This window comes from Brienomyrus brachyistius, chromosome 25, assembly GCF_023856365.1.
Source record: "Brienomyrus brachyistius isolate T26 chromosome 25, BBRACH_0.4, whole genome shotgun sequence".
Lineage (NCBI taxonomy): Eukaryota > Metazoa > Chordata > Actinopteri > Osteoglossiformes > Mormyridae > Brienomyrus > Brienomyrus brachyistius.
Window position 1 is genome coordinate 5479773 of NC_064557.1, and position 22155 is coordinate 5501927.

The 22155-nt window shown below is 42.7% G+C and overlaps 1 protein-coding gene across 2 annotated transcripts; it reads right to left on the reverse strand.

Moving 5' to 3' along the window:
• Nucleotides 1-5907: 5907 nt before the first annotated feature.
• Nucleotides 5908-17500, reverse strand: LOC125720457 (uncharacterized). 2 transcript variants are annotated; one of them, XM_048995914.1, is made up of 11 exons: nucleotides 17165-17499; nucleotides 16140-16250; nucleotides 15681-15791; nucleotides 14372-14475; nucleotides 14119-14281; nucleotides 13230-13422; nucleotides 12111-12224; nucleotides 9877-11797; nucleotides 8811-8882; nucleotides 6653-6749; nucleotides 5908-6556 (listed from the first exon to the last, which is right to left on the reverse strand). In XM_048995914.1, exons 2-10 carry the CDS (start codon nucleotides 16220-16222, stop codon nucleotides 6676-6678), a joined length of 2835 nt encoding a protein of 944 aa, XP_048851871.1. In that variant the 5' UTR covers nucleotides 16223-16250; nucleotides 17165-17499; the 3' UTR covers nucleotides 5908-6556; nucleotides 6653-6675. The 2 variants fall into 2 exon arrangements, with proteins under 2 accessions (XP_048851871.1, XP_048851872.1); XM_048995915.1 differs by lacking the exon at nucleotides 8811-8882 and having other exon boundaries at nucleotides 17165-17500.
• Between the last annotated feature and the right edge of the window lie 4655 nt (nucleotides 17501-22155).

Consider the following 22155-nt stretch of genomic DNA (forward strand, 5'->3'; position numbering starts at 1 on the left):
GTAAAGAATGGGACTGTAAGCAGTCAAGATGAAGACTTTGGGAGGAGGGTCAAGACTGAGTAAAGAATGGGACTGTAAGCAGTCAAGATGAAGACTTTGGGAGGAGGGTCAAGACTGAGTAAAGAATGGGACTGTAAGCAGTCAAGATGAAGACTTTGGGAGGAGGGTCAAGACTGAGTAAAGAATGGGACTGTAAGCAGTCAAGATGAAGACTTTGGGAGGAGGGTCAAGACTGAGTAAAGAATGGGACTGTAAGCAGTCAAGATGAAGACTTTGGGAGGAGGGTCAAGACTGAGTAAAGAATGGGACTTTGAGCGGTCAAGATGAAGACTTTGGGAGGAGGGTCAAGACTGAGTAAAGAATGGGACTGTAAGCAGTCAAGATCAAGATTTTTTTTTGGGGGGGGTTAAGACTGAGGCTTTGGGAGGGTCGAACCGAGTCAAGACAAAGAATTTATGGAGGGTTGAAACCAAGTCAAGCCTGAGATCAAAAAGAATCGAGTCCATTTTCAAGAGCAGGTTTTTGATTATATTTATTTGCTACCATCACCAGTCCTGCTAATAATTAAAGGTAAAATGTTATTATTTATGTATGACAAAGCGTTTATTGATTTCATCAGAAACACCAACACTTTAGCACTGCTAACTGGATCATCAGGGTGTGACTTGTTTCATTTATTATTATTTACACTCGCCCTTTCACTCAAGGGTCCATTTTCCTGTCAAGCACTGAACTGAAATAAGTCAAATAAGTGACAAATAAGTCAAATTAGGGGCCTCTCTGCTCACTCATAGAGGGAGAAATCTTTAGCATTAAGTAAAGTGATGTTGCACAATCACACTATTTCCCAGAAACATAAATCACTTTGGTCAGAAAAATGAAACTCTCAAGACATCTAGCTCAGAAGATTATCCATGGTAGTTAGTTCATTCTTTCATACCCTTTCATACCTATTTAAGTTGGAAGGTAGCTGTTATAGGGGGCGGCATGGTGGTGGTTAGCACTGTCGCCTTACGCCTCTGGGACCCGGATTCGAGTCTCATGTGTGCGGAGTTTGCATGTTCTCCCCATGTCGTCGTGGGGTTTCCTCCGGGTACTCCAGTTTCCCCCCACAGTCCAAAAAACATGCTGAGGCTAATTGGAGTTACTAAATTGCCCGTAGGAGTGCATGGTGTGTGAGTGTACCCTGCGATGGGCTGGCCCCCCCATCCTGGATTGCTCCCTGCCTCATGCCCATTGGATGGATGGATGGATTATTATCTCTCAGTCATGGCATGATTTAGCATGTATAGTGATATCATCCATCCATTTTCCAAACCGCTTATCCTACTGGGTCACGGGGGGTCCGGAGCCTATCCCAGAAACAATGGGCACGAGGCAGGGAACAACCCAGGATGGGGGGCCAGCCCATCGCAGGGCACATTCACACACCATTCACTCACACATGCACACCTTCGGGCAATTTAGCAACTCCAATTAGCCTCAGCAAGTTTTTGGACTGTGGTGGGAAACCTGAGTACCCGGAGGAAACCCCACGACGACATGGGGAGAACATGCAAACTCCACACACATGTGACCCAGGTGGAGACTCAAACCTGGGTCCCAGAGGTGTGAGGCAACAGTGCTAACCACTGCACCACCATACCGTCCCAGAGATAATAATAATAATAATAATAATAATAATAATTCATAGTTTATTGATCCTTGTGGGGAAATTGTCTTTATGCCTCCCCCAACTTGCTCTTTGTAGATGCAGGCCTTACCTGCAGGTTCAAATCTCAGCATTTTGTTCAGTATTTAATTACGTCTTTGTGTGACCATAGCAAGCCAAATTAGTGATGGGAATTCTGGGTCTGTTTACTGAGCCAGATCATTTGGTTCAGCTCAGCAATAACAGTGGACTCTTTCAGTTCTCAAATGGCTTCATTTAGTTGGCCTAGTGTTTCTGGCTTTTAAAATTCAACCAAATTTAGCAATGTTTTTACCTGCGATTGGTATATGTGTGTGTATATCACTTAAAGGCAAGATTGAGAGGCATCACACTTATTTTGTAAAAAGTAATTTCATCATGCCAAAAATCAAAGAAATAAAGATGGACCTCAGAGAAGCAAGCGGATGTGTGTGGTTCAGGGAGCTAAGCCTCTGTGGCTGTGATCAGAAGGTCAGCGGTTTAAGCCTGACCTCGTCACGTCTGCAGGTCTTTCAGCCCCCTGCTTCATGGGCACCATAACAGTTAGCTGCCCACCACAACCAAGCCTCCTTTCATAGAGGGGGAGGAGAAAAGAGGATTTCCCCACAGGGATCAATAGGGTGTCAATTATCGTAAGGGTGGGGGGGGGGGGGGGGTATGCAGTCATTTCCAAGTATTTCGCTCTGTTGAGAAATAACCTCTATGTTGCATGATTGCAAAATACAAAGTGACTCTGGATGGTGTCACAGATGCAAGATTTCAAAGACTTTGGAGAGGAAAATAATCAGAAATACCATGAAGAACCCCCAGACCACCGCAAAAGCCATCGTCACCGATCTGGCCTCGTCTGGACAGGAAGCCTAAAAAATAACTGCATCATGGGAAGCTTGGTGGTCGCCGACCAAGGAAAACTCCATTGTTCACACAGTGGCACATCAAAGCTAGACTGAAGGTTGCCCAGCACCATTTGAACCATGGGCATGGATTTTGTAAGCTGCACTTCGGTCTGATAAGGGCAGATGGATACGGTGAAGGACGGGAGAGGCCTTCAACCCGAAAAGACAATTCCCAGAGTCTAGCAGGGTGGTGGGAGTATGTTGTTAGGGTCTGTTTTGCTGCTTCGAGTACATGGCATAATGAAGAAAGAAGATTATGTTGACATTTTAAAGAATAATTTGAAGAAATAAGAAGAAAGAAATGGTGCGTGTATGCAGATTTATACGGCTGTCTGATGAGGTAAAAATGTTGCCTCTCTAGCCATGAAATATTAAGTCGTATTGTTTTCAGATGCCATCGTCTATCACGCGCTGGTGAATTTCCATTTGCCCAGAATTTTTCACTCCGACTGGCTTCTACCCAGAAATGTTCATATAAGAAAATTATCCATCATTCCAAGGATTTGGGGCCATGGATCAAAAGAAGTCATATAAATTTCATATGTAATTAGAAATTGACTTAAAATAACAATCAAAACATTTCAATTACAATGCTCTATGGTGTTTGTATGGAATTTCTAGATAAAAAATATTCATCTACAGCATAGTAAGCTATACAGAGAGAGAGAGAAAAGAGAGAGAGAGAGAGAGAGAGAGAGCATTCAAAAGTGGGAGTGGATAAACGTTTGTGTTTGTTTCATTTTCTGATACAGCACACACATACTGAAACTTACCAAATATGTTCTTTCGTGAGAGTGATAACAAAACAGTCAGACAAAGCTTGTTAATAAGTTCGTTTGAATCGAAAGCAAGTTCGGAAGGTAACCCTTGGCAATGAGTCCCTCTACAGGCGTACTTGTGTCATTGCATTTGGTTTCGCGGCATTTAAGGTGGACCGGAAAATCATCGGCCGTTTCGTTGGGTAAGCAGACGATCTGCAGCTACACCCCTGGGAAAGACAAAGCTTTTTTGTTGTAGTGTTTAATAAAAAATAAATTAAAATAAAATTTAACTAAAGGTGCCCTTGGTGGGTGGCGTCGTGTTTGGGATGCAGGGCAGTATCAGTATGGCCCAGTAATGACCTACCCCCCCATGACGCCGAACCTGGAGTAGGGCCCACGGCACGGAGGGCGTGGCTGAGTCGTCGTTGGATCCCGCAATGACATCACCAGGATACCTCTGGAATGGGCTGTGATACGTACAATCACTAAATTGGTAAGATTGATAAGCAAATTAAACGGTCAGTGCATTCCCTCGTGCAGGGCTCGCAGCCCACGTGCGGCTCTTTTCATGACGACAGACGAATTCACATTTTTCTCAAGTAGGGCTGGGAATTGAAAATCAAATCTGAAATTGGATGCTTAAGGTCAAGAAACAGATACTTGTCATAAAACAAAAAATTTTGATTCTGCTTATTGATTCCTGTGTGGACATTTTGAAATAGAGCAGATCTTTTATTACACATCGGGGCCTGAAACTCAGTTCAGGATTGTGGTTCAGTTCACAATTTCATTTATTCCCACAGTCTGTTATCATAATGCGGGAAATTCCTGTTTTGTCTTTGTACTCAAAAACAGTAAATCAATTTCTGCAGTGGTTCTCAAAGTCGGTCCTCGGGACCCAGTGCCCTGCTTGTTGTCCAGCTATCCCTGCCCCACACACTGCTGATTACCTGGATCAGGTGAGTTCAGTCAATCAGAAGCTGAAAGACAGCTGGGAGTTGAGGATAGCAGGACAACAAGCAGGGCAGTGGGGACCGAGGACCGAGTTTGAGAACCACTGGATTACTGGAAGCTGCATTCAAAACATTCGAACTGCATTTACAGCGTTCACCTGCTCCAGATGACAACCCTTAACCCCAACCCAGCCCTAGCTGTAAGCATAAGTAACCAAAGTACAAGACATCTCGCATGAAAATGTCCCAACGAAGTCAAAATAGCCCCCCTGTTTACCTTCTGGAAATTATGAACCCTTGCTGAGATCCATATTGCTTACCAATCGAGAAATCCCTTCTCCCTGCTGGAGTGCTCCGTAGGGAGTTACTACCAGCGCTCAGGCCCACAGTTCGCAACCTTGAGTTGAAAGATCTGATGGACGCTGCAGATGACACATGGACTGATCGTTTTGTGTCAGCTCTATTATCTGCTGAAGTTCTCCTCGCATCCTGAGCTCCATTTTCTCATGTACCCCGAAAGTAATGATTGAAGAAATCCTGAAGAGGTTTGAGACATCAGCATCCATCCAGGATGTCCTCGTGATGCGGCGTGGTCCCACCGAATTTGCAAACACCTGTTTGGATGGAGACTTGTTTCGCCGAGAGATCGAATTGAATGGCGTGCTCTGCAGCCCCTATATGACTTGAATTGAAGGATTTGACACCATTCTGACGATACAAGCATCATTATGGCTATAATCGCTTGGAGAAAAACCATGGCGTATCCACCGTAGCCAGGTTATGTGGAGACAGGGTGATTTCTAGCTGCTTGTCATAATTGCACCTGTCGGCATGTGGACAGCAGCAATTGGGGTGGTTCATTCGTGGACAAGAGGCACCATTGTGGTGTACTTTCGATGGCTCTTTCCGGGGGTGTGGATGGAAGGGTCTTCGTTATGGCCTGGGAACGGGCACAGTTCTAGCAGTGACCAATCGGGACATTTAATGCAGGTTCCTTCTGTTCAGTGGAGGGGTGTGTGTTCGGGGATGGTGCTTATGTCATTGTTCCTTGTGTTAATCTGAGTAGTAAGAGACTGTTGTTCAATAACTGTTTAAAAAAAACAGTTATGCATGCACATGTACACACACACACACACTCTCTGGTCCGTGTCTATTCAGTGATACACACACTCTTTGAACCGTGTCTACTCGGTGACACACACACACACACACACACACACACACACACACACACACACACACACACACACACACACACACACACACACACACACACACACACACACACACACACACACACACTCTGGTCTGTCTATATTCCGGGGACTGCAATGCCCAAAGCCAGCTTGCGCGGACTCACCTTCCCAAGCGTCTAGGAGCAAATCAAATCTGCAGCCACATCTCTCTTGATGCTATGAGAATACTGAACACTTGACAATAGACATTGAATAAGTAATGAGACATTTTCCCACATTGTGGGGGCAATTTCCTCTTTAGGTCTCTTCTGGGGACCTGCCTGAAACAAGCAAACATACACTTAAAACTAATCATCGAGGTGATCTTAGGAATCTTGTGGGGGCCCAAATATTTAAGAACAACTGAAAAAGTTAACAGCAACTGCCATTTTATTTCTTTGACAAGCAGTAATTATTTCAGTATGTAAAGCTTTCTTGTACTCCGATAATCCGATAAGCTTAATATAACTAAAACGAACAAACAGAAAGACTATTTACAACAGAATTCTGAGCGCAGAAGCTCAAAAATGGTGTAAGCAATATAATAATGTATGAACTAAAATAAAATATTTGTATATGAATCAGCTGTTATGCTTAATAGAGAAAATAAATGAACTAGTGTTAAACAGCTTTTTAAACAGAACTGAAAATATACACAGAACTGCTGAACAGGAACTCCTTGCTTCTTCCAGCACCTTAACATCTTACACAGTTGGATTTTCATTTTAAGGGCTGTGATCCTGTTCTTCACAAAAAACAATTAACAAATGACCAGTCTCAGTCTTTCAGAGCGCCAGTCTCAGTCTTTCAGAGCGCCAGTCTCAGTCTTTCAGAGCGACAGTCTCAGTCTTTCAGAGCGACAGTCTCAGTCTTTCAGAGCGACAGTCTCAGTCTTTCAGAGCGACAGGCTCAGCTATCACACAGGCCTCACTCTCTCCCTCTTTCCGGGGACTTTGCATGTTTTGAAGAGCATTTCCACCCCCTCATCTTCACTGGTGTTCCATTTTCTCTTTTTAACCACCTTTGAACCAGAATAAACTTATGAAAATGACAATTACAGTATACAATTTACTCCATATTAAACAATGCAGTAGCCATGTCTGCTGTGACAGAGTACCTCTTAAAAGTGGGACTAGTTGGCTAGTCGGGATTATGTCTGGAAGAGTTTTCATCCCGATCTAGTGAGTGTTCTATGGACACCTCAGCTTCCAGTTCTATTACAACAAAACAGGAAATATAAATGCATTAAAAACAGTAAAACCCTATTTAGATTCAATCAGCCAATGATAATGTAAGCTATCATGTACACTATCTTTGTAGACTCTGTTTTGACTTGACTTCAGAGCATGAACTTGATTTTCTATGACTTATGTTCAGCAAATACAAATATTGCAGGTCAGGAGTAAGCAACCCTGATCCTGAAGTGGCGGAATCCAGCAGGTTTTCCATCCTACTTGGTCTCTGATGAAACACACCTGATCTCAGGCAGGTAGGAACTCGTCAGGTAGGATAGAAAACCTGAAGAGTGCCAGCACTCCAGGATCAGGCTTAGCTACCCCCGTTGTAGGTCAAAAATTGCTGTAAACATTTTCATAATTTCCAAATACAGTTTTGGGTTACTGATACTTGTTTACTGAAACCCCATCTGAAATCGTCCACAAATTGTGACAAAGTAAAACTTCCCTTCCTGAATTTTCACTTTAGAAGGTCCCTCAGCCTCCTTTGAGCAGCAGGTTTACAGAATAAGAACCTTTACCGCAGACAGACCACTGTTTTACAGTGATATTTATACTAAGTGTGGTAAACACTCTACACCCAAGCATGCTAGGTGAATTGGGGCACTGTATCACTGCACCACGTACCAGACTTTTGGCACTGTAGATGTAATATTTTCCCTTTTACATTTATTTGCGGTCCAGTACCAAAGCAGCCTTTTTGGTACTTGGGTACTTTGGGATGAGACTTGCAAATGTGTTCATTGTTGATTGGTTATGCAAACAGCCTATCTCTGCGACATAAAATACTACTGCCATCTTGAAAAAAGCTAGCAAACTTAGAAAATGATGATAATTGAAGTAAAAAAAAAAAAAAAATTATATATATATATATATATATATATATATATATATATATATATATATATATATATATATATATAGTAATAACACGGATGCGCGGAAGTGAAGAGACCCAAGCTTTCATTACAATCTGGTCAGTATTTGAATTTGCTGTAATGTACTAGGGCTGCGTGTTATTGGGAAAATTTCAAATATTACGATGTGATTTAGTTGCAATAAATATCGTGACAATGTTAAATGTGAAAAACGGAGTTCAAAATAAATGTATTTATCATAAACCCGTCTAGAGTTTCTTAAACAGCGAAGTTGAAAGTGATTTTGATTGGCTTGGACGGTGCGTGCAGAGCTTGTTCAAAAGTAGCGCCACTAAACTTCATACTGATTTTTCAAACATGAGGGAACAGTCATTAAAATTGCAAAGCTTGGCAAGTTCTGTTCATTCGAAGCTTAAAGCCCTCGGCACTATAATGTACAGAAGGAATGAAGGTATGAAACAGCCTGATATTGACCCAGCTGACTGTCGTGGTCTTTATAACGTGAGATCAGGCTCAAAAAGCGACGTTGGTAATAATATCGCACATCATCCAGCCCTATAACACACTATAGCCATTTGTTAAATTCAGTACAAACCACCCTGCCTTGCGCTGTGATGATGTCATTCAGCATCAGTACCAGTGTTCATGCCCGTGGGGGAAAAAAACACTACTTTCGGTATTTTTGTGAAGTACCAAAAGTACGGTATCTGCTGCACTGAAAAAGCAGCGCAGGAATAACCTGCAGAATACGTGACTAGTGGGAGAGTTACTTTGCCTTTAATCCTCCAATTCTATAGTCTCATCGACCCTAATGCTGTTGTTGGTTTGACTCTGTAAAGCTTTAAACACCAGTGGATGTCCTACTAACACTCTAGAAAGTACTCAGAATACATTTTACTCTCTGTAGAGTGGAACCATACATACTCTGAAAGTGTTAAGGTTAAGTGTGTCAAGACACTGATGAGCTTACTTTGCTGATAATACAAAGGAACACTTTCAACAATGTTAAGGAATAAGCATAAGTACAATGACAAAATACCTCTAAACAAACACCCACAAGTGCATTTCACCAGGGTTTCAAACAGAACTAATTTGAGAGTAACTTGTTTCTTTGTTTTGTGCCTTTTGGAATTTTGAAGAACAAGTGTAAGTGTGCGTTTACCTTCCTCGTCAGATAAATCCTCCAGTTCTGACAGATCCCCTGAAATGTCTGATCTCTGAACATGAAGTGATTCTAAAATATAATTGAAAAAAAGTAAAATTTCAGTTCTAAAATAAATGATTCCCTACAAAGGCAAAATACAGTAACTACACTGAAAATGAGACAAAGAGGCTTCAACGTTTGACTGTACATCATGTAGTAGGAAGGTAACAGTGTGCTTATTAAATGTGTATTCATGACAATTTTATGCCTGAAAATCATGGCCAATCATTTTACTCAATTACAAATTACATCACATACTAGCATTCACCCAAAATACTCTCTATCTTTACAGTCAGGCTGTTGGACACCCAGATCAACACTGACTAGCTAGCATTAGCTAGCTACTACACATCAAAGCCTTTGTGTAAAACTATGATTTGCTCTTGTGCAGGGGTGGCCAATCTTATCCACAAAGGGCCGCTGTGTATGCATCTTTTTAGGGTAACTTTCGAGTCAGCTGTTCAAACCCAGGTGTGAGGACTCCTCAGCCAGTCAGTTCTCTAATTACTGAACTCATTAGGGCCATCCGTGCTCTAGTGGATATCCAGCAGATTTATTCAAGATAAGACAGAACCAAAGAAACTCAGTCTGACAAAATATGCAGTTGTGGTGGTTCTCTTTTGTACGGCGCCGGAGTTGCATACAAAGAATATATTCATCTATATAGTAGATGTCATGCCCGGCTCGTACGTTCCTCGTGTGTGTCACGCCCCCTGATTACCCATGTGTGCTTCCCTGATTGTCTCCCGCTTTGTCTGATTACTTTGCTTAATCGTGTTGTATTTAAGTCCTGGTCTGACCCGTTTCCCCTGTCCGTCATTGTGTGGATCTGTTGTGGATTTGATCCGTTTCCCAGTTGGATGTTCCCTGTTCCCGATCCCCTTATTAAACCCCGAGTTTACCACGATCTTGACCTGTCTGCCTGCTCCTTGCACGCCTGCCCGCATGATCGCCGTTCCGTCCGGCTTAGAACGTGACAGTAGAGTGTAGTGTAGTATAGTGTAGTGGTGACATTAAACCTTACCACTTGCATCAATGTTAATGTCCTCCAGGTTCTTTCCACTGAATTCTCCAAATCTTCCTGTCTCTAGTGCCATCAACACTTTGCTTATCTTGGCAAGCTGAAGAGTACTTCCGGGAAGACGACAGTCCTCTCGCTGAACTCTTATATTGTGGCCCAAAACGTCAGCCAGCCGATCGGTTTCTGTGTTGTTCAGGTGAAGGACATTGGACAGGGTTGCTACATATTTACGGTGCTTCGTTGATAAAAGTGCCTTTGGGTTTTTTGCTCCACATTCAACAGCAAAATCTCGAAGACAGTCAGATCCTCTTAAATGAGACAATGCAGACGGACGTGCGAACATGTAGATGTTTGCGGACGGCACACCACACACTTCTCGCTTTTCCTTAAGAAGCTCCAGACTCCGCTGCATTTCAGGTGTCAAAAGAACTGGAACTTTCCGTCCCCTTTTCCCCTTTATCTCAACCCATGTGAAATGATGGCAGAGTTTCCTTTCCAGCTCCGTAAGTGCCAGTGCAATATCTTCATGCAAATCGAAAGTGTTTCTGCAGACGAATGAGGTCAGCGGCATCTTAGAAACTTCACCTTCCCTCCTTCGATTAAACAGAATGACCTGAGATAAAGTGACCTTTGCAAGGCATGTCCAGCTCTTAGAAGTAGGGTTTGATGAAAGATCATTAAAGGTATTTTTCTGCTTGTTATCCAGAAACAAGTGCATCATTTTCACGTCTTCTGTGAAAGGAATAACAAGAGGAGCATTCCATTTGTCTTCTCTAAATGTTCTGAGTGTGTTAGCAGACAGGAGTTCACACCATCTTGTTGTATACATCTCATTGAAGTCACGAGCCTTATCTGCTTTGTCATTGTCCCTGTCCATCATTGCTTGAAAGCTCACCAGAAAGGCTATCTTCTGGAGGCTATGGCCTAGCTTAACAGCAAGGGTCGGACGCTTAAATGTACATTTTTCATCATCATACCCACAGACCATCTTTACAGCAGTCACAACGTGCAAAAAATTAGATGGGTCAACGAAGTCTTCCATTCTGCGCAACGGAGTAGCTTTCTTAGCTTGAATCAACAATCTTCCGACTTCTCTCATTTTCAGACGAACATACGCATGCTTCCCACTGTCGGCACCCAACTTGTTGTAAAAATACTCCCCCAACTTAATGATGTAGGGGTCGTCTTTAATGGTCAACAGCAGATCATCGTCATTCATGTTCCTTAAAATCTCATGCAGACCTGCACTTGCTCCGTGCGCCGTAGGGCCCGTGCAGGCACCGGGAGAAAACATTTTGTCTGTTCCAGGTGTGGACAGTTCATTTGTCCTGAGCTTGCACTGTTTCATGTGTCGCCATAAGAACTTCTTCGCAAAGAGCCCAAGACAATGGAGGCAGTGTATGAAGTCTCCGGAGTTGGAGTCCTTGCGCGGCTTCTTGCACGGTACAAGATCGCCTTGTCCTTTCTCCAGAATTTCAGCATTATATGCAAAATTACCCTTGTTCCTAAGATGCTCTAACAGGATCTTCCTTTCCTTTGAACCCTTCGGAAATGTCAAAGCCTTCGCGACATCAGGCTCGTTGCTATGCACTTGCTCCAAATGCCTCGCAATTTTCGACAGGGGCCTGCAGCAAAAGAAACAGTACTGCTTCTTGTCGTACACTCGCGATCCACGAGACGTTTTCGAAATGCCTTTGATTAAAATATGACTGGAAGACTGATGTGCAGCGTCTTCAGATTTACTGGCTTCGCCCGAATCGGCGGTTTCAGAGTACATCCGCTTTCCTTTCCTTTTCCCTCTGGAGACGCCACGGCCACAGGCACTGTCTCCCGACACACTGTCATCGGAGGAATTGGCCCCAGATTCTTCCTCACTATTTCCCACAATGCTGCAGTCATCGGAATCATTACCGAGAACTCCATCCTACGAAAGCAAGCAAGAGCACAATTACCCATCAAACTGCAGTTCTGCCATAAAAATGAATTTCTGCATATCTGATCAGAGTAGAAAATCGATAACGGCTTATAACAGCTATTAGTGTTGGCGTGTCATTCCAAGTTACTTCTGCACACTGCGATCTTTCACCTTTTATCCATATGAATTGAACCAATATGCGGAAACCAGATGGGGATGGAAAACCTTCATATTCACTTATGGAATCAGCAGGTTCAGCACAACCTACCAAAGAGCACTGGACAGACTTCCCACCCACTGTCAAGTAAGAGTCTTTCCTCACCTGATGGCCGTCTATAGACCCCTCCCAGGGGGTCGGGACACAGTGCTGAGCGCTGGCAGGCGTTTCGCCTGAGCTCTGAGGCAGACAGCTGACTCCTATCTGCCCTTTAGAGACCTATAGTGGATATGATAGCAAATAATACACTGCAGAAGTAACAGCTCAGCTCAGTTAAAGCTGGGACAAGAATTCAAGAGATTAATAAATATATCATTTTTCTCGATGTGACCATTCATACTGCCGTCGGACTGGATATCGAGGAGCAACGTGATAGTCCAGAGATACAACACTTCTTAAGAGAAGTAAGAAACTGCTGCAGCATTTTTAACCCTGATCCCTGAATATACAACTCAGTGCTCAGTATACATTGCCGGTCAAAGGTTCCAGTAAACAGCACAATGGTTTTCAGCTGCTTCAGGACAATGGGAACGGCGGGTGACGCTCGTGATTAATTATGCATTATGTAACAAAGGGCGCCGTTAACAGACTTGACCGTTTGCTGTGTGAAATTGGGCTTTGCAGTTGCGTCTGATAATGAGTTATTTGAACAAGTAATTGTAACTTAAAGCAATAAAAATGTCAATTCAGTGACTGACGATGGATATTCAATTAACTGCTGTATGCTACTGGGCCAGAAGTTCTAGTCAGGGTCAGGTATACCTGAACATTATAGTTATAACTTCCTTCATAAATGTTTTTTTTTTTATTTAGAAATACTTAAATACTATACTCCCCTCTAATCTAATCAGAACAATCTTACCCATCATACAGTGTCTGTTTTGTTTCAGAATATTAATTTCATAGCGTAATATACTGTATATCGTAATACATATAGTTATCATGAAAATCTCAGAAAAAAATGAAATATTATTTCTAGGCCACACCCATCACACCTTGGCCCCAGTTTCATTAACATTTCGATGAATCCCTAACATTTTAAGTTACGTGCAGGAACTGCACAACACATTCAGTTCACGCACATTTATCGTGATGATTTGAGGAGATGAGGAACCGTTTTACATGAAGAAAGATTCAGGGCCACCAGCAAAGTCCAATGTGGCAGCATGCTGACAAACTGTTCAAGTTAAATAACAGACAAGGTGACGTGAACAATCTTCTTACTTTTTCCCTCCAAGGACAGTCAGCGTCTCCGTAAGTGTAGGTCAGCTCCTCGCCAGGGATGATGTCTCTCATGGCAAAAATGCATAAATGGGGCTGTCTGCCTACGATGATCCTCTTGATTATGCAGTTGGGGTTAAGATGGTCGTCATTAAACAGCCTCCCCAAAGAACCGTCGTCAAGGGCTGCATCAATGCTGAATTCCAAAACAATGACAAAAAAAAATAGGCAAACACCGTAAATGTTAAGATACTGCATTTTAACATATTTTATTCTATGTCCAAAAATATCAAGAACTATTTATCGAGACTACACAAGCATTCATGTCCACAAAGCCTCATATAGACATCAACTAACTAGTGCGCAGGTCTGTTTAACAACATTTTTTAAATTCATTTTATTATAATTAAGGTTAAAAAATGTTATTCGGTATGGATATATGTGCTAAACAAGTACAATCACAGATAAAAAAAAAACGTTTAGGAAGAAGCAGGGCTGGACAAGTAATCAAATTTTTATTACGATTTTGGCTTCCAAAGAATATCAAAACAAAATAAACTGAGATAAAGCGATTATTGTGCCTAATTTCATTCCGTAGTGAAGCTCCCATTTTGTCGTGTTATTAATCCAGCGCACCTCCTTCCACTTCCTCTCTTTGTTTCTCAGCTGAATTATGCTCAGAGTTCAAGGAAATCCTATTTTTTTTTTCAATAAATGAATGATATTTCCAAATTGTATGAGGAATCGTGTTAAATTACAGTTATCTCAATGTTAACCCAAATAATCGTGATTATTATTTATGCTAAAATTAAGCATCCCTAGGAGGAAGGGACAATGTCGTGAATGTATATCAAGATGTGTGACAACAACGAAAATGTTTTAAATTACTCACGTCCAGCATTTTCCTTGCCAGATGAAGTCAATCATGAATCCTTTAAGGGCGTCGTGGTAAATCCGCCGTCTCCTTTGAGCTTCTTCAAAGTTGATCAGGTCTCCTCTATACTCGACTATAAACTCGCCTTCTTCGAAGGCGGACACCGCAAATACTCCCCTGCCTAAGATTAAAATGCCAAACTGGGCTTACGGAAGAAAAAATCGTAATCACATCAATACAACATAAAAATAAATAAAGCCAATTTCCTCACCTTTGAAAGCGTCTATGTAGCGCACCTCGAGGCCCACTTCATCTTCAAGCCGGCTGATGTGCCAGGCAGCATCGGTCTCTGGGCACCTCCTCATCCGCCTCATTCTAAAACGCAAAGTGTCGTCTGTTCATTTCTACAAACTTTAAGATTAAAGACATGACAACCGAAGCTGGATTTTGTCAATTTTTTCTAGATCGTTGAGAAACCTTTGGTGGTTTGTGTTTGCCTGTAAATAATTGCCATTACTGATAAATACAGAATTATTAGGCTGCCTGAACTATGCAGTTACTCAATTCAGACCATCATTTGATGATTACATCATCCTCTCCTATCTGAAATCCCATATAACCCCTCGGATGGATACTTACCAGTCTGCTTCTCGAGCCGACCGGACGTCTACACCTGCATCCTACTCTACTCCAAAGCTCAGCCTTCAATGCAGTAAAGCTAATCTATCCAATAAGCTCTTGGTTCTGAGCACCGATCCCCGCGTACGAAGGTTAAGAAGCCCAGTTCTAATGAAACACCAGCTCGGACCACATTACCAAAAAAAGCCCACAGTGACGTGTTCCTAGGACAGCTCAAGAACTTCAAATTAAACAAAAGTTTTCTGCTTCAGTTCTAAACTGGCATCACTGAGAGCATCCTCAGCTCGCCCAAAACTGCTTGGTATGGTAGTTTGGACAGTTACACACGCAAGAAACTCCAACACATAGTCAATAAATCATCCAGGATTACTGGCACCCCCCTGCCCATCAGAATCACTGTATCACAAATGCATAATCAAAAGCAAACAAAAATGTAAAAAAATCTGACCCCTCTCGTTCTGCTTCCCATCTCTTCCAGCTGATGGCCACTAGGAGGCGCTACAGGTCCCTGCCCACTAAAAAAAAGCCCCACCCCCCCTTACAATAAGGACTCTAAACACTTTAACCCCACCAGAGGTACTTGCACTTAAAACAACAATGCCAACCACAACACCACCCCTAATGGTGCTAATTTCATGTAGCTTGTACATTGGGGCCCTGCAAGGAATTCCGCTTTGTTTCGGACAGTGAGTGCTGCGCTGTCCTGACATGCGGTCCAGGGGGCGTGACGGAATATCTATTTCAAACACGCAGCTCCCCAGATCACTGTCCTTGTAGAAGTAGCTCTCACTGTAAATACGGATGAATTATTGTCTCATGGGGAAGCTGATGGAGGGGAAAGGTGAGCAAACACTGTTACTCGGTCCATTTCGTTTTATGAGTACTTCAGAGTGAAGTTGGGTTACTGAGTACTTAAACTGTGAAAGAAACAGAGAAATTACTGTGAGTCAGTGGGAGCCTCCTGTTTGAAACTGACTGGTGGACCCATGGAACTGTCAGTCCTCATAGACATGCAGCTGGCGACAGGAAATGGTCCCCTTTCCTCCTGAAAACTGCAAAATCAGAAGATTACCATGTGTCTGGGTCCCAGGTACCCACACAATACCAAACACCACAGACTAAGGGTCACATTCGAAGGCACAAGACCAATAAGCATTGCAGACGAAAGCGTAAGATGCTTCGCGGATATAAACTGACTGAGAAATGTTTTGATACATTGCCCATTTCTCCAGATAAACTAAAACCTATTTATTTCAACAGAAGATTCACATAAACCCCACAACTGTAAAGCATGAAAACTGATAGTGTGCTTGGATATTTTTAGATGTTTATTTTTAAAAACCTGACACATTCTAAAAATGTTTAATGAAAACTGACAGGCACAGATACACTCCCCCTACCTGTGCTGCAGGTCCAGCGTTTCGTCAGGATCCCCTGCCACAGGATCAGCGACGTCCTGCTCTGTGGCCCCCGGGAAACTCATATCTAGCCTTTTTGTCTGTTCAGTCTGCCTGCAAACATTGAAACACTTTGTAACGTCTAAACATGCGTTGCCAAAGTAAAAGAAACACAAGAAGCAAATACTGCTGTGATACGATATGACTCACGCCTATTGCGATTTAATTCAACACAATGCGATTTAACGCGATACGATGCGATGCGACGCGACGCCGGACGCGCCTCCAACTCACGCGAGACTTCGCCGCGACAGCGTGAAGGACTGGCGACAAGAGTGCGCGCTCTGGGAGCAGTTTAGATACGGGGGATCAATGCAGATATAAAATTACTGGTCAAAATATATCGGTCGCATTTCTGAATGGTAAAAGCATGAGGCCAGAACTAATAATTCTCTTTTAATAAATCGATTTTACCGATGCAAAAATGTTAGAAACAACGCATCCCGAGTTCATCCTAAACTGCATCCGGTGCACACATTTTTATTTTGGTCAATCGTATCGTGAACTTTTACGCCGGTGCACCGATGTGAAGCGATGGATCTTTACCATACCTACTTTACATGCGATTTGCTTCAGTCAGTCCACATCGGCTTTATTCCAGAAGAGAGAAAAACGTATATTTGAACTTTCAAATTAAAGACTTTTGTTTTATGCAAATCTGTTTGCTACATAACTCTTAATAGATTAATTTAAATATTTTGCTATATCTGCAGTATAATATTTACAGGCAAGATAGGATTGCAAAAGCTAATGGCAGGATATTATTGTCCCACGAGACCAGTGACTTGCCAACAAACCGACTCAGGAAATACTTCAACCATGACAACAAAACGTTTTCAATGCAGCATACTGTCCGTTTAACACGTATGTTTCCTATTATGTCGGGAACAAAAGATATACATCATACTTAGCTCAACGTATAACAAATGCGTTTACATGCAAAATAATGTTAATTAACTCGTACTTACTTTGCCTACGTGTTTTTTATTTCAGTGGTACTCGTTTTTCCCAACAATTTCAAGGTGATAGACGGTGTTGTAGTTAAGTCTTGGGTTTCGATTTTGACAAAAGATGTACTACAGAATTACGGAAATCCTGATTGTCATACTTTTCTTTGTGGCACAATCGTAAAAAACAAAACACTGGAAAATATGCTCCTTGCTGTTTTATTTTAATCTATTATGAGAATAGAAGAGCATATACATTAATGTGGAGGAAAACGTAGTGAGTGTGCCGTTCATTTTGATACCGCTGAGGTTCACGCCGAGGACTGTTGTCAGAATAACTTTACTTGGGAGGTGCCACGTCATACTACTTCCGCTTTGCGTCTCTGGCTTATTCCGTTACTCTGCCATCTAGCGGTGCGAACTGCGCACAACCGCGCATAACAACGCATCGCCCTCATTTAAGCTCTGAACTTAAAGGCGGTTGTCGCCATTATAACTTACATTTCTGTCCTTTCTTACAAAGTAGTAAAACGTGAACACAAACTTTCCAACTTTAACAAAATGCCTTTAACATTTTGAGTCTGCGTACCATATATACATTTCAACCCATATAGTTTTATGAAACTTTCTTAAATTTCTTTCACATACTCAACGCCTTTAAATTTCTCCAGTTAATTTCTTCGAACATAGTCTGTCTTCTATCACTGTCCTTGTTCTTGTATGTCTCTGGTAAGAAATGAATGTCTGTCATTTCTGAGTCAGGCAGCTCAAGCGGCTGAGATGCTGGATCCTCAGCATTCTGGAGTTTGAAAAGTACATTTCAGGTCATTTCAGGTCAGGTTAGGTCAAATTCATGATTCCACCAGGAGGAAGATTTATTAGCAGAAGGTGGTAAAAACATAAACCCATCCATGATAAATACCACATGCACAACATACCAGATCACAACCAGCTAGATCACAAGGACAACATTACAGTACAGCACAGTGCAGTATCACTCAATGTTAATATAAAAGATGAGCCAAGCTGCACGGTTGTAAGCTGGGTCCATCATTTGTGTGAATTTAACCTACTAACTGCAGCACTAAGAAAAGAATCTGTAAAACTTTTATTACGGTGATTAGGAGCTCTGTGCTGCCTGAAGGGACAAACACAAGTTCCCTCTGCAGGGGGGGGCAGTACGATTCGATATGGTTTAGACGTCCTTATGACCTGAGTTTTATTCACCCTCATGAATCCACTGGTCTCTCTCTCTCTCTCTCTCTCTCTCTCTCTCTCTCTCTCTCTCTCTCCGTTGTTCCATTTGACCTGTAGGTCTCAGCTACTTCTTGGTGTTGACCCGGCTTTAACTCGGATGTCAGATCATACTGCGGGTACTGGGGGTGCCCACCGCGCATTAATCATACGGCTCTTCGGAGGGCTTTCCTGTCTGGCAGTGGCAGTTCTGCGGTTGCCCACATTTCTCAGGATTTGGTTGTACGCCTGCAAACTATGTCGTATTTGACCCTCCCAGACCAGAACTGTGGAACCCTTCTCTACGATAACCAAGGACTTCACCCATTGTATGGGTTCTCGGTGTAGCTGCTAATTCTCTTGCTGGATGTTTGACTGGTTCTTCATTCCACTTCAGCCTGAATCTAAGTAGCCCCCTTTCTTCTCATCTTGTCCGCTATATGTCACTTTCTCCCAGTTCATGGCAGGGACTCTTTCCATTAGACCTGGCTGTTGCTTTCAACCTCAGCACATTCAGTAGATCCTCTTGTCCAAAGAGAAAAGCTTGGGCTACGATGTCTAATCATTTTTTATGGCAGCACAGTGCTTGGTGCTGTTGCCTGACACCTCTGGGCTGTGGGTGGGGGTTATATGTCCCCCCCCCCCCGTTCCCAGGCCTTTCTCTGAGTGATCTGATTTTGGATTGTCCAAGGACTTGTGCCTAGGTGAAGTGGTGTCATTAAATTGCCTGTAGTGTGTGACTGTTGATGAACGGGTCTCCTGAGATGGACCATCATCTCATCCAGAGTACGCTGTTTTTCCAGTGCTTCCTGGAAAAGAAGAGTAAAGTACTTTTACAACGGGGGGGGGGGGGGGTATTTACTCACAGATCAGTCATGCAGTTTTACAAATTAACCGGCCGCAAATGAACTTCCGCGTTTTGGGCACTGAATCAGTGCGAGGATTTGAAAAGGCAATATTAAGATATTACAGAAAAAAACATGCATCAGTTGTAAGTACTTTTCAAACTCCAGAATGCTGCCTGACTCTTAACCTCACCTGGAGTTTACGTCACATCACAGGTATGCTGCTCCACGGCTTATTGGACGTTACATTACGTGTATCATAGTAACAGTAATCCGGCTGGGGGTGGGGGGGGGGGTGAACCGAGGTCTCTGTGCTTCTCTTAACAGTAATGCAATGAACACAGAGAGGTTGCCTTAGTTTGTTTCCCCCTGTGCCATTTCAGCAGCAGTGATTTTGTACTGTGTTGTATTATCTTATTAGTTATCTTAGTATAAATATATAACCTGCCACACCTGATGTGATCAATTCAAGAGGTGAGAAAACCCTGTTAAGTCCTTTGTGTTGCACAGCAGTAGGGTTGAGGAGCCCAACTGAACACGGTAGCAGTCCATTGAGCTCTGTAATGGATGTTAAAAGGAGCATCTTAAACTGTCCAACATTTTCAGCAGAGTGTGGTGACAATATATGGCCAGAAGGTGGCAGCAAATGAAGAAGAATTGCAGCTGTCCCAAGTCCTTTATCTATCTATCTATCTATCTATCTATCTATCTATCTATCTATCTATCTATCTATCTATCTATCTATCTATATATCTATCTATCTATCTATCTATCTATCTATCTGTCTGTCTGTCTGTCTGTAAGCTGCCTTTTCCTGGGTTGCTATGTGTCATTATGTCCCTGAGCTTCATGTACTTTGTTAATAATCAGATACTTCGTAAGGACAGGGACAAGCGAGGATTACCTCTTTAGGAGCTTTGGGATAAAGTTGAGCTCACATGCCTGTTGAGCTCATGTGAATTTTTACAGCAATTTTCGAGGGATAATTTCAAGCAAAATGCTTCGCGTAGCGTTCATGATTGTGTACGATTTGACCTTCTTTCATGAACCTGCTATGTACTATTTAGTTGTATGTAATTTAATTTAATGGTTATTACTGTTTATTTGTACTCCGACTTTAGCTCCATTTGTTAAATTAAATAGTGTTTAATTTGCCGACAGCCAGTAGGATTTTCATTTATAGTGTAAATGACTGTTTACTATGCATGAGAATAATCTTGAATTGAATTGAATGACAAACCCCAAAAAACTGAGGAAATGCGCTTTTGATGTCTATATTGGAAACATAAGCAACAATACCATATAACATTATTCAATTCAACTCAATTCAATTTTATATAGCGCCTTTCATAACAGATTGTTTAGCTGGTTACTGTTAAAATAGGGCTGCAATTCCAAAACTAACCTCCGTTTATGATTGCATGTCTCAGGCTTTTTGGGGAGTGTGCTTCTACCATTTTGTATTACATTTTTATTTCATAGGAATGTATTGCGCCGATCTCGGTTGAGTTATTGTCAGAAAGTCTGGGTATTTGAAACAGAACCCCGGACCAATCAGGGCGGCCCACAGCAAAGCTGTTCTACTCAGTCCGCTATCTGTGGTGTTATGAGGCCTTATTGCTTTGGACGCTGCCGTTCACCTTTTTAAGTGGCCAACCTTGTATTCAGGCCATTTCCTACGACTGGTTTTGATGGTCTGTGTTATGTAGCAATTTATCCACTTATCCACTCAGATAATAGTGCAGGTGTAACATTAGAGGTTTAACTTCTTACCAGTACAAAATAATTGACTTAAAATCTGGCTTAAAGCTTGATTAAATAGCTTCATAGATTGAATTCTGTTTATATTAACCTTGAGAACCTTGAGGACTTTTCTTGAGGAGTAATTCTGCATATTACTCACACACTTTGTGGAGAAAACGGACTCCTGGTCCACGTTAATGTATGCGACTTTGAAGTGCGACCCAAACTGCGACCCAAACTGCTGCAGCATCTGACGCCCCCCTGCCCTGTATGACTTGGGTCACTGCCTGGGGGCCAAGGTCTCCAAGCTGCCCGCCATTGTTCCTTTACCTATGTGGCTTTTTAATGGCTTCTGCATTACGGGAACCCAATTCCCTTTCCTACTTCCCAAACCAGGTGTAAGCTATAAAACTAAGGAGTGCTTTGTAAAATATCTCATCCACACTGTCTTTCTTCCCTCTGAACTCGCAGAAATGTAGGCAGGCTGACCTCATACATGCTTTTGAAGAAGTTGCAAAATTTTCCACCCTGTGGTGTAAAACACCTTCCTAAACAAGCCATTGCACCAGGTACCCTGACAGCGATCATTCGCCATCCTCGTTCCCTCACCAGTGCCCAGGAACAGGGACGGATTACGGACCGGGCCAGCGGGGCCGCTGCCCAGGGGCCCTTGGGGTGCAGGGGGCCCATGGGGCCCCTAGCCCAAAACAATTTGCAACGCTTATCAACAATGTATTTTCGTTTGTCTATTTTAGAGGGCCTACATTCTTTGATCCTCTGCCTACAAGGGCCCCTGACCCTATAGGGAGGGCGTTTGGCTGCCAAGGGCCCTTGAATTGTGGTGGTTGTGGTGGTGGTGCTGGTGGTGGGGGGGGGGGCCCTCGCGAACGTTTTGCCCAGGGGCCCACACAACCCATAATCCGTCCCTGCCCAAGAAGTGGCCTTTTGACCTTTATAACCCGCTGAATGTGTTTGCTTTGTGCAAGCTGGAGTTGATGGTGCATGGCTTTACAGCAGCACTAATTCCCTCTCGATGAATAAGCAAAATCTTACATCTGTTTGTCTGCTGAACCATTGTAACGTCTGAGTCTCATTTATCTAAAACCTACAGAACTGGATACCATGATAATTCTTACAGGGTTTGATTTTCAACCCCTGCAAGGAGCAACCAGAACTGAAATCATCTGATAC

Coding starts and splice junctions, on each gene's coding strand:
- LOC125720457 (XM_048995914.1), bottom strand. CDS start 16,222: ATGAGTTTCCCGGGGGCCACAGAGCAGGACGTCGCTGATCCTGTGGCA. Junction 15,792..16,139: donor ACGCTGGACCTGCAGCACAG/GTAGGGGGAGTG, acceptor CTGATTTTGCAG/TTTTCAGGAGGAAAGGGGAC. Junction 14,476..15,680: donor GAGGCTCCCACTGACTCACA/GTAATTTCTCTG, acceptor TTTGCGTTTTAG/AATGAGGCGGATGAGGAGGT.